A 13,030-nucleotide genomic window follows, 5' to 3' on the forward strand; every position below is an offset into this window, starting at 1 on the left:
AAACTGCGACAGCGCTGAAAGCTGAAAATTGTCCTGGGCAGGAAGGGGCGAAAGTGCCTGGTATTGAAGTGGTTAAAGATGCCAATAACCAGCAAGAATAAAAGAATAAGTCCTTACATTTAAAGAGCACCTGTCATTTCAGATCCATCATGGCAGCGCCTGTTAGCGGTGTTAGTGTGCTGCCACCACGTCCCTCACGTTGTTGTGTCACTGCCGCAACACCAGCCCCAATAAAGTGAATGGGACGATCGGTGAGTCAACAGCAGGTCAGAGGAGGAGCCGCTGAGGGACAGAGATGACAGGTGCTCTTTAAAAATTGTGATTCAAATCCACCCTGGTAGCTGCATAACGTATAGTCAGCCTTAAAGTGGAACTAAACCCATCGATCAAACAGTTCAAAATAACACACGAAAAAAAAAAAGTTACATTCCTGGCATAACTGTCACCCAAACTGTCAAACCATCCAATGGCCGGTGTCATAACTGATCAGATGTGCAGCATCATGACAGTTACAGATCAAACAGAGGGTAAGATGGCAGCTTCCTTTGCTGAAAAAGATAGGAGGGTTGAGTTCCACTTTAGGTAGAAATAATTTTTATTCCTGCATTTTAAAAGATAGATCCGCAATAAAGATCAAAGTAAAAGAAGATCAAAATCAATCGAATTTTCAAGCAGCTCAAACACAGAAACAGAGATGTGATGTGACAGAAGGCAATCAAGTTTGGAAACCTTTCTTATGTCAGAATGGCAGAGTTACCAACAGTATCATATAAATGTTTTATAGAGACTTCACTGGCGATCTGCTGGCAGTGAGCACATCATCTGTCATACACTGTGTACACGTCTGTATAGAATATTACATTGTGTGCAGATCTGGACATATTACACATATACAGGTCTGAATAGAATATTACATTGTGTGCAGATCTGGACATATTACACATATACAGGTCTGAATAGAATATTACATTGTGTGCAGATCTGGACATATTACACATATACAGGTCTGTATAGAATATTACATTGTGTGCAGATCTGGACATATTACACATTTACAGGTCTGTATATATTACATTGTGTGCAGATCTGGACATATTACACATTTACAGGTCTGTATATATTACATTGTGATCTGGACCTGCCAGAGACTTATTCAGGGATAAATCTCCAGCACATTGTTTAGCGTATGGCCAGCTATATGACTATATAGAAATTATACGGTCTCCTTTAGGGCTTGTTAATGCCATGCATTAAAATCCTGCATGAAAATTGATGGGAAAACCGCGCAGATTTCACTTGCAGACATCAGTTTTCATGCACGTTTCAGGCAGACATCAGTTTACATGTCCTGTTCACACCAACACACTAATGTGGATATCACATCAGTTTTTTATCCTGTGCAGAAAAAAAAAAAAAATCTGCACGTTGTGATGTGAACAGGGCACATAAAGAACATTATTCTTTTTTTTTTTTTGTTTCCTTGCTGAACAGGTGCAGAAAAACAGACATCATTGCACCATGGTGTGAACGAGGCCTTATTGCGTACACACGACCAGAATGTCCAACAGAAAAAGTCCGACGGAAGCTTTTCATCATATATTCCGATTGTGTGTATGCCTCATCTGACTTTTTCTTGAGAAAATTCTGACGGACCTAGAAATGGAACATGTTCTAAAACCGATCGTCTGTATGCTGGTCCGACGGACCAAAAAACTACGCATGCCTGAAGCAAGTACAGAGACGGAAGCTATTGGCTACTGAACTTCCTTTTTCTAGTCCCCTCGTACGTGTTGTACGTCACCACATTCTGGACGGTCGGACTTTGGTTTGACTGTGTGTAGGCAAGACCGCTAGAATGGAATTCCGTCGGAGTTCCATTGGAGAAACCTTCGGAGTTTATTCCGACGGCAAAACCGGTCGTGTGTACAGGGCATTTGAGTTACAAAAACTAAATATTAGGAGGACAAACCTTAGCGACTAATTCAAGGACCATAAATATCAGACAGGCACCTGTACTAAATAGTTGATATTAGATGTAAGGAAGATTGTACAATCAGATTGCATAGTGTATAGTCAGCCTTAAATCGGAAACAAATCCATCAATTTAACAGTTTGAAAAAACCATCTACAGGAAAGTTAACGGTCACATTTGCTTGTTCTCTAGAGCTGCACGATTCTGGCTAAAATGAGAATCACATTTTTTTTTTTGCTTAGAAGATAGATCACGATTCTCGCGGCATACCATCATCTTTCACATTAAAACAAAAAAATTGGACTAACTTTACTGTTTTTTTTTTTATTCATTGAAGTGTATTTTTTCCCAAAAAATTGCAATTGAAAGACCGCTGGGCAAATACAGTGTGACATAAAATATTGCAGCAATTGCCATTTTATTCCCTAGGGTCTCTGCTAAAATATATATAATGTTTGGGGGTTCCAAGTAATCTTCTAGCAAAAAATATTTATTTTAACTTAAGAAACAAATGTCAGAAAAAGATTTAGACTTTAAGTGGTTAAACTTCCTGCATTTACATGTTGTTAAAAACTTGGCAGACTGCCCAGATTTTTTCTTTACACACAGAAGTTTCCCTTTGATCTAAGAAGGAAGAGTTAGTTACAATGTTTCATGTTAAAAACTTGGCAGACTGCCCAGATGTTTTCTTTTGACAGCTGAGTGAGCAGATAAGTCTCTCCACTTGTTATAAGAATCGGCAATAGAGATCGTTAGGGGGGTTGAATCGAGATCGCAATTTTTTAACGATTAATTGGGCAGCTCTATTGTGCTCTCAGCTAAACTGTCAAACCATCAAATGGCTGCTGTCATAACTGATCACATGTGCACCATCGTGGCAGTTACAGATCAAACAAAGGCCAACATTACTGCTTCCTTGGCTAAAAAAAGATAAGAGGGTTTAGTTCCTCTTTAAGGTAGAACACAATTTTCAGTTCTGCATTTTAAAAAGATCGATCCCCAATAAAGATCGTAATCAATCACATTTTCAAACAGCTCAAACACAGAAACAGAGATTTGATGTGACAGAAAGCAATCAAGATCAGGAAGATTTCTTCAACATGACAGTTAGAACAGCAGAGATACCAACAGTATCGTATAAATAGTCTATAGAGACTTCCCTCGTTATCTGGTGTGATCGAGCACATCATCTGTCATACACTGTGTACAGGCCTGTATAGAATATTACATTATGATCTGGATCTGCCAGGGACATCATGATTGCAGGGACAAATCTCTTGCACTCAGGACTGTCAACAACATATCAGTACATGAGATTTGGATGTGTAGGGGAGTTTATAGGGTCAGATCTCCAGCTTCAGGTATGTATGACACTTTTTATAAGTGGGAGGGACAGTTAGTAGTTAGGGTTATCCTGGAATGACACTTTAAATCATGATTGGCACTATGGATGATCTGAGATCAGCAATGTATCAGTATTTAGGAGTTCGGTCTATTGGGGTCTATATCATGTATGAATTATTAGTAACACTATAATCTATGATTGGTAATGTATCAGTATATAGAAGTCTGATGTGTTGGGGTCTTTATGATTCCAGGGTCAGATCTCTTACATTGAAATCTATAACATATTTGTCATTAATCATTTATTTGCACTATGAATGATCGGGGATCGGTAATGTCTCGCTGTAAAGGAGGTCTCTCACACTCAGATCTGACACTCATTTATTACTGGCACTATGATCTGTGAGATCTATAATGTGTCAGTATCTAGCAGTTGGATCTGTAGGGGACTATAGGATTCCAGGGTGAGATGTCCTGCGCTCAGATCTCTTTATGACACTTTATTATTAGCACTATGGGTGATCTGGGATGGGTAACAGCTCAGTATACAGAAGTTGGATCTTTCTGGGGACTGATGGGTCAGATCTCCTACACTCAGGTCTATGTCACTATGGGGGATCTGGGATCAGTAATGTCTCAGTATCTAGGAGTTGGTGCTTTAAGTGGGCTGTATGATTCCAGGGTGAGATCTCCTGTACTCGGGTCTATGACATTCATTTATTATTGGCACTATGTGGGATCTGTAATGTCTCATTATATAAGTGTTGGATCTGTTGGGGTCTCTCTCTGACACATATTTATTACTAAATTCATTATTGTCACTGTATGTGATCTTGGATCTTTAATGTCCCAGTATATAGGAGTTGGATCTTTATAATTCCAGGTGAGATCTCCTCTCTGACATTTAATAATGGCACTGTGGCTGATCTGGAGTTGGATCTTGATGGTGTCCTGATGATTGCTGCATGAGTTCAGGTGTGTGACACTTGTGTATAATAGTGATTATGGGTGATCAGGGACCAGTAATGTCTCAGTATACAGAAATTGGATGTTCATGGGGATCTCATGATTCCAGGGTCAGATCTCCCCAATGAGACTTTTTCTTATGAATGTATTATGGGGACTATGGGAGATCTGGGATCAGTAATGTCTCTGTATCTAGGAGTTGGATCTGTATGGGGTCCTGTTTGCAGGGTGAGCTCAGCTGTGTGCCACTTTTTTTATAATGGTGACTAGAGGTGATCTGGGATGGGTAATGTCTCAGTATACAGGTGTTGGATCTTTTGGGGGTTCTGAGGATTGCAGGGTGATCTCAGGTGTGTGACACTTCTGTATAATGGGGACTACTATGGGTGATCTGAGATCAGTAATGTCTCAGTATCTAGGAGTTGGATGTTAATAGGTTCCTGATGATTGCAGGGTCAGATCTCCCGCACTCAGCTGTGTGACACTTGTGTATAATGGTGACTATGGGAGATCTGGGATTGGTAATGTCTCAGTATCTAGGACTTGGGTCTGTTTGGGGTCCTGTTTGCAGAGTGAGCTCAGCTGTGTGACACTTTTTTTATAAAGGTGACAATGGGTGATCTGGGATGGGTAATGTCTCAGTATACAGGCGGTGGATCTTCTGGGGGTTCTGAGGATTTCAGGGGGATCTCAGCTGTGTGCCCCTTTATTATAATGGTGACTATGGGAGATCTGGGATCAGTAATGTCTCAGTATCTAGGAGTTGGATGTTTTGGGGGTTCTGATGATTTCAGGGTGATCTCAGCTGTGTGCCCCTTTATTATAATGGTGACTATGGGAGGTTTGGGATCAGTAATGTCTTGGTATACAGGAGTTGGGTCCGTATGGAGTCCTGATGATTGCAGGATCAGATCTTCTGTAAGACACTTTATTATAATGAATGTATAATGGTGACTATGGGTGATCTGGGGTTGGTAATGTCTTAGTATGGGGGGAATTGGATGTGTATGGGGGTTCTGATGATTGCAGGGTGATGTCAGCTGTATGATCAGTATAGAGGAGTTGGCTGTCCCCCTGGTCCCAGTGATCGCTCATGTACATGATCCGGGTGGTGTGGAGAGGAGTTGTGCCTGTCTGGGAATGTCAGTCGCTCATCCTCCTCTCCTCCAGCCGCCGCCTCCCCTCCCCCTCCGGGCCAGCCGCTTACCGAGCTTTCCCCGGGAGTCCTCCAGCTTCTGGATCTGGTTCTCCAGGAAGAGCATCGCGACCCCGAAGGTCAGCACCGCCAACAGCTGCAACTTGGGCGGCATCATAATCCTGAGCAGCCCCATCAACCTGATCTATGGCGACATAACGCGGGCATCCGGGTCTGTGAGGACGGGCCACGCGACTCACACACGCCCTCCAGGCTCGTTCCGCGGAGCCGGAGATGAGGAGGAAGGTACCGCGATGTGCTGCGGCTCCAGCGTGATCACCTCCCAGCGCACACTGACTCTCCGCCGCTCCTCCAGCTCTAGCCGCAGCAGCAGCGCCAACCCACTGCGTGCTACGTCACTTTTCCACGCCCTCTACGCCTGACGCGTAGCGTCTTCCGCCCGTCTACAAGTTACCTGGCAACCAGATTCAGCTACTTCCCTACTTCCTATTGGCTCGTAGGCTTTTGGCTGAGAGTGCCTCAAATTTAGTTGTCTACTCAGGTGCCTGAAAGAGTTGTGAGCAGAGTCTTTGAAATTAGAATAAAACACCTACATTTTCTAAGTGGTTTACATGCGTAGCCTGAATGGTTTGCCCCATAGAAATGCCTTTCTGTATTATACAGCATTTGAAATAACTAGAATGTGCACGTTTTCTTTGTATTTTAGCTGTCTGCTTCAGTGACACAACCGATATGTGTGGAAATAAAGAAGTCAGGGTGGCAATTTTTTTTGGGCAATGAACTGTTTGCTTTTCCGGCAGTTATATAGTGAACCGCTGGGGTCCTTGCAGTCAGTAGTGCCGGGAGGAAAGATGGTGGCGGAGCGGCTGATGCTGTGTGTGGTCGCAGTCTTACAGGCGGTAAGTGGGCTTCAGGCGGCTACTCACCGAGCAGCATGGCGGTGTATGTGTGTGGGGTGGCCGGGGGAGAGGAGCGGTGTGGTGTGGAGGGAGTGTGGCGGCTTCCCGGAGCTCAGTACTTACGGGTGACGTGGCTTTAGGCTGCTTCCTGTTAGGGGAACCTTCCTCACATACATTCACAACTGAAAGTAGAACAGAGCCGGGATACACAGGCCATATATATATATATATATATATATATATATATATATATATATATATATATATATATACATATATACATACATACATACATACATACACACACACACACACACACACACACACACACACACACACACACACACACACACACACACACACCGTGTCTGTACACCTCCTATATATGTGCTATATCACTGTTGTATTTTGATAACAAAATCATACACTTTTATTGTTTTAGAGAGAAAAACCATATATATATATTTTTTTTTTTTTTCCTATACATTTTGTGCATCTTTGCGTGTGGCAAAAAACGCACATTTGTGATGCCAATATCCTTGAATGGCACAGCAAGTGCAGTACGTGTTTATTTGCACTTTCTGGAAACGCTTGCCTGGGGTTTTTGGCTCCGTTCACATCTGTGCCATGGTTCTAATTCATATTTTTTCCAAACAACAATGAAGGGTAACCTAGATGCAAAGGAATTTTGTTTAGGGATTATGACAGTACCTAAGTACATGAAAGATACAATTTTACTTAAAGCAGAGCTCCACCCAAAAGTGGAACTTCTGCTCATTTTTCTTCTCTCCCCCTCCGGTGCCACAATTGGTACCTTTTTTGGGGGGACAGGATACCCTCTTTGGCACTCCTAGCCCCTCCCTGCAGCCGAGTGCCTCCACAACAAGCGGCTTGGGCCTTCGTTCATGTTTGGATCAATTTGTCATACAACTTGAAAGGTCGAATCACATGTCAAGTCACAGCCTATTACCGGCAATGGCACAGTTATAATCAGTGTGGTGCAACTCCGATTGGCAAAAAGTAGTTACTGCTTACTTTTGGTGACTTCAGGTGCGACTTCAGTAGACCTCTGTCCATGAAGCCACACAGATTGTTTTCAAATCAGACCCGAAGTCACACTGAAATGCAGCTTTGAAATTGTGTGATTTCAGATGAAGTCGCATGATTTAAAAGCCGCATTCAACGTAACCAAGGCTAAAATAGCTTACTATGGGGATACCCGAGCTGTGGCTCAGTGTGTTGTCTATTCAGACACGGAGCCGCAGCTAGGCCCAGCCCTCTCGCTCTCCTCATTGGCTCACTGACTTTGATGCAGCTGGAGCCAGTGGCGCTCTGCTGCTGTCTCCTCCAATCAGGAGGGGGAGTCCCAGGCAGCCAAGTCTCTCCTGCAACATCGCTGGATCGTGATGGGCTCAGGTAAGTTTTAGTGGGGTTTGGGGAGCTGCTGCAAGACAGGTTTTTTTCATCTTAATGCAAGTGGATGTAAACCCCCACAATTTTTTTTTTTTTTTTTTTTAATTAAGACTCATATCTGTTACAGCAGAGGATGTATTTTCGTCTGTGCCCAGTCTTGCCACGAAGGGTTAATCCAGCTTCAGTAAGATGAAAACAGACACACAGAAAAATAGGTGTCTGTTCTGCCCCCTTGCTGTGAGTGACAGGTGATTTCCTTATCTCATGCAGGAGTGTGAGAGAGGCATTCTGTGTACTTCACATCCCCCCTCCTTTCTTCTCAAGCTTTCCCAGGATTGGCTGCGCCACACTTCAGCATGATTGGGCATGCTAAAATCATGTGGTGACTTTCCTGGGTTTTGACTGGATGTTGGTGATCATGGGGCATAATCCACGAGACCAGCAGAAGTTCAGTTTAAGAAATATCAATGCCTGGCCAAGGCAAATGTAGAGGTGGGCAGGGAGTTTGACATCACGACTCCACCCACCGAGCCTGGACAACAGACATGCCCACAGAATCTGGAGTATTGCAGGGCTCCAAATGGTTAAAGCAGAGATATTTGACAGCTGAGGATACATTTATATCCTTATAGATCAGCACTATGGAGGTAATTTAGAAATGAGTGTGTTTTCATCCACTTTAAGATAAAAAAGCTTCTGCCTTTTACAACCACTTTAAAGTTATACTAAAGTTTCAGTAAAAAAAAAAAAAAAGTCATACTTACCTGCTCTGTGCAATGGTTTCCCATAAAGCAACCCCAATCTTTCACTTCTCAGATCTTTGCTAGCGCTCCTGTCCCCTCCCCCTGCTAATTGCTCCCAACGCAAGCTGCCTTTTTTTTTTTTTTTCCCATGCATGAAGGTTAAAAAAAAAAAAAACACCTTGCATGGAATTAAAAAAAAAAAAAAAACCCCTTCAGCCTTTACAGAGCGGCCCGACCCTCCTCTTCTAGAGTCCCCTGCTGGTGCACTTGGCTCCCTCTCTTCCCTGAGTGCCGTCATAGCAAGCTGCTTGCTATGGGTTCCCACTGCTGCCAGGTCTCTTGTGAGAAGAGAGCAGAGAAAAGCTGCTGCAGATGGACACAGAGCTGCATCAAGATTGGGCTCAGATAAGTGTAAGTAGGGGGTGTGTTGAAATGTCCACTTTTACCCTCCATTGGAAAACCATATGCAGAAAGACAGTTGGAAGTTGAAGACAAAGCATTTTCTCTATAACAGGAAGTGTCTCAAGAAAGACCTTCATGCCTGCCTAACCAGGTGTTGTAAAGGTGTATCACCTTCTTAAAAATTGTTCCCCCACCCCTTGGTGAATAGAGCATGTGGTCCTCTTCTGATCTGTAGTGTTGCAGGGCTTGCATGGTCAACTGCTTGCCTTCTCCCCACCATTGTCTGACATCACTGCTAGCAAGGAGATGCATAACTAATTAGGTCTCCTCTCTTGCAGCAGGGACACTCTGAAGCCTATCACAGCAGGGGGAGGGAGATTCTCAGCACAAGGCCCCCTGTGTGTGCTCCTTGCTTGCTTTTTAGCTTGTAAAGGGGCACTGGGACTTGTAGCTCCTCACAGTGCTACTCATTCACCTGGCTGCTGCAGAAAGCAGAGAGGGTAATGACAGAGCTGGGGGATGGGCCATACAGTGTGAAGCTGTTGAGATAGGGATTTAGGGGGAAATCAAGTCTACAGGTGAGGCTGTATACTGGCAGAGGGAGTGGACAATGATCTTGTTCTTTTGTACAACATTGCTGTCTGTGTAGTACACTGCATCAGTCAGCACTGTACTGCTTGCATGTGTTCTGGGTTATTTGATGTGAGGCACAAAGTAATATGCATTTGGTCAGCTAACCCAGAACAGTTCAATTGTTCTGGATTATCTGATCATGGTAGATTGCTCAGAATAGGAAGCACACAGAGGAGAGGTGATGGTAGCCAGGGCTATGGTTTAACTATCCTCAAAGTAACACCCAAAAATTGGGCTTCAGTCTAGGGTGGAGCTGCAGCCAGCATAAACAGAAAACAATTATGATCTTTATTGTGCACCCACAGTACAGATAGGACCAAGTGTTACTTACACTTGGTCTCCCTGGGGAAATAAAAAGTAGGCTGTAGTGATTCTTTAATAAACGCTGCAACTTTTTAAAATATTTTTATACATTACATACAATATTATTACACTCTACTGAATCCAAACTGAAGCACAGCTTGAATGCTGCCACGAGTAACAACTTTCCAAGTCACGGACCTAAGTATAATCTAGCAGCAAATTACAAATCTATTCAGAGTATTTCTGTTAAGCTGTATAATTATAATTTTTCAGATCAAGTTAAATTGCTACCACTTTCAATATATTACATCTAATGCATGTGGGCATTAAAGCGATAAACATAGTTGCCACGGATGAGCATCAATCAGTACACCTTCTCTTGATGGAAGTTGAGACCCTCTATGGTAACCACAGAAAACTACAATATACAGATGCCACTACAGAACCCCATACAGTGGTGAGCACAGAAGCGTAATGCTAATTATGTGTGATAGATGCAGAGGTCTTGCATGTCTTCCTGCCCTCCACTTCCCATGTAAAAATCAGCCCTATGTCAACACTTCCATCATGATAGGGCCTTACACATGCAAGGAAAATATATTTATTATTGGTAATAAAAGAAAGGGTCAGCTATGACTTCATGTTTCCCTCTTAACAGGTGGTGTTAAGTGGAGTTTTATGTAATGAACTGCAGCAGGAAAGAGTACCCTATGGTGTCACTAGGAGTATATTTGCTGAAGCTCTGCTGTGTAATGTCTTCTTTTTTTTTTTTCTTAAAGTGGGAGTAAACTCCCATGCATGACTTGTACCTATAGGTAAGCCTATAATAAAGCTTACCTATAGTTACTGTAAATATCTCCTAAACGTGCACCATTTAGGAGATAATTACTTTTAGATGCAGTTGGTGACGTCACCGGTGCATGCGCCGTGAAGGGATGGCATACCCGTACCGTTTCTTAAGAGTCCTGTGTTGTAATCGGTGGTAGTGATGTCCATGGGGCTTCGGCCACTCACACAGCCTGAGTCCGTGAACCCGGAAGGCAGACCAGGTGAAGATGGAATCTCCTTCAGCAGTAACAGTGAGCCGCTGGAGGGCTTAGTTCTAAGGTAAGTTTCACATAGTGTGCTAGTTTGTGATGCATACTAGCACATTATGGCGTTGCCTTGCAGATTTAAAAAAAAAAAAAAAAAAAGCCAGAGGTTTACTACCAAGGAAAATGGGTGTATAAGCGCTGCAACCTTCCCACATAAAAGCTCTGCCCAGTGTTTAGACCTTGAGGCTGCTGACACCTCCAATGTACCAGAATAAGGAAAGGGATGGTCGGCACTCAGGATGACATCCAAAAATGGTAATTCTTTATTAAATACATGTACAAAGCTGTAAAATAGCGTACGCTTTTCAGACGTTAGTCCTTAGTCATGGCTTAGTCATCTTGAGTGCCGACCATCCCTTTCCTTATTCTAAGAGGTTTACTACCGCTTTAACTGAATCTTCAAGCTCACTGACGTTTTCATGGCCAGTTTTAATTCTAATTTCCCCCCTCACCTTCCAGGACAGCTACTTGAGAGAGATGATCGGCTCCACCCTCTACAGGAAACACAAATCAGAATTTAAAAGGCCCCTCCCTTTCCTCTGACCCTCAGTTGTTGTGTTTCCAGACCCTCCAGGAGCACCAACACGTTTTTTGTTTTCTTAAGGTCTGGTAACTGTGGTTGGTGGACCCCCCTTCTCTGGTTTCATCCAGGACTAGTTGTGGCCAAGTCCTGGATGATGGTCTGTACCAGAAGGGTTTCCAATTTTAAGGGTTACTTGCCTGTGTAAATGGTGGCAACTCCCTTCCTTTTTTCCCCAGCGCTGCTGTGTGGAACTGTGTCCTCCTAAATGCTTTACTTCGGTGTACCAAGATGGCGTCAGGAGGACTTCCGGTGATGCAGCAAGATGGCGCTGGAACGGGAAGTCACATGACGCACTTCCAGACGCCGAGTTTTTATAAAGAGCATGGCGTAGAGACACGGAGGACATGCTGCAGGGGAATGGCCTGCTAAAACCGCCATTCTAGGTGCAGTTTTTGCGGTACAGCAGCAGTCTTCTCTGCGACCGTTCTCCGCTTGCTTCATGGAGCTTGAGGACAGGTCTAAAGATGGAACGTCTGCTTGTATTGAACCAGCGGCAGCTTCCGGGTCCCATACTGCCCGCAAGGTAAGCCCTTGTCTGTGGATAGCTACAGCAAGGGACTTCTTTTGTATGGATCCTTTTAATTTATGGTCCTTGTTTCTCCTCCTTTCTAGGCCAAACCGGTGAAGAAGAAATGTAGGGCCGGGCTCTCTGATAGTTATAAAAAGCTATTTTGTGAGGATTGTATCCCACCCAGAGCTAGTTCAGAGTCTTCCTCCTTTAGGGAGTTAATTACTTCTATGAAGGAGGTTGTGGACTCTTTTCTCCCTTCGTCTTTCAGGACAGCACCTGGAGAGAGCGCAGCTCCACCCACTTTCCCAGGAAACACTGCAGTCAGTTTCATTAAAGACCGGACACTTCCACCATGGCCTCAGTTGTAGTGTTTCCTCCGCCATGGTGGAAGCGCTGCAGGGAACCAGGGGTGTGCTGCGCTTTCTCCAGGTGGTGAAAGTTAGGGCATACCGGATCGTTTTTCTTCTTTTCCAAGACAGCCCAGCATCCTCCCTGACGTGTGGGGGATTCTCCGGTGCCTCCTCCTCTTCATGCTCGGCGAGAGCCAGGCTGCGAGGGTTCCGCTCCTACAGACCGGTGGCAGGGCTGTGGAGTAGAGCGGCGTCTATTCCACGGGCCGCACGCCTTCCGGGTTCGGATGGCAAGCGCGTCATTTCCGACCGGGGGCGGGGCCTCGAGCGGCGCGACGCGGCTTCCGGTTCCGGCCGCTGGAACGCAGGAGGGGGGGGCGGTCTCCATGGCTGATTTCATTTCCGGCCCTCACAGCGGTGAGCGGCCCGGGAAAATCAAATAAAAGAGCACAAACGCCGCTGTGTGTCCTGTCAATAATGGAGGACGATCAGACGGCGGTGGCAGGAGCAGGAGCCACAACAATCAGCCAGGCTCAGGTAAGCAGGGATACTGGTCTCTGTCTTTACTCTATGGGCATTTATAATGTTTATATATTATCCCTTCCCTAAAAAAAAAAAAAAAAAAAAGTGGGGAGCCTGCAGATCACTTGGTCCTGAGTAC

The 13,030-nt window shown here is 44.3% G+C and overlaps 2 protein-coding genes across 2 annotated transcripts in view; one reads left to right on the top strand and one right to left on the bottom strand.

Moving 5' to 3' along the window:
• HS2ST1 (heparan sulfate 2-O-sulfotransferase 1) overlaps positions 1-5,856 on the bottom strand; it is a 265,797-nt gene extending 259,941 nt beyond the window's left edge. The window contains exon 1 of the mRNA XM_073593191.1: positions 5,490-5,856. Coding sequence (XP_073449292.1) covers positions 5,490-5,613 — 124 coding nt within the window. The 5' untranslated portion in view covers positions 5,614-5,856. The remainder of the gene's footprint in view (positions 1-5,489) is intronic.
• Positions 5,857-6,199: 343 nt separating this feature from the next.
• SELENOF (selenoprotein F) overlaps positions 6,200-13,030 on the top strand; it is a 65,626-nt gene continuing 58,795 nt past the window's right edge. The window contains exon 1 of the mRNA XM_073593192.1: positions 6,200-6,337. Within this exon, the coding sequence (XP_073449293.1) occupies positions 6,215-6,337 (123 nt within the window). The 5' untranslated portion in view covers positions 6,200-6,214. The remainder of the gene's footprint in view (positions 6,338-13,030) is intronic.

The sequence above is a fragment of the Aquarana catesbeiana genome, linkage group LG07, assembly GCF_042186555.1.
Source record: "Aquarana catesbeiana isolate 2022-GZ linkage group LG07, ASM4218655v1, whole genome shotgun sequence".
Classification (NCBI taxonomy): Eukaryota; Metazoa; Chordata; class Amphibia; order Anura; family Ranidae; genus Aquarana; species Aquarana catesbeiana.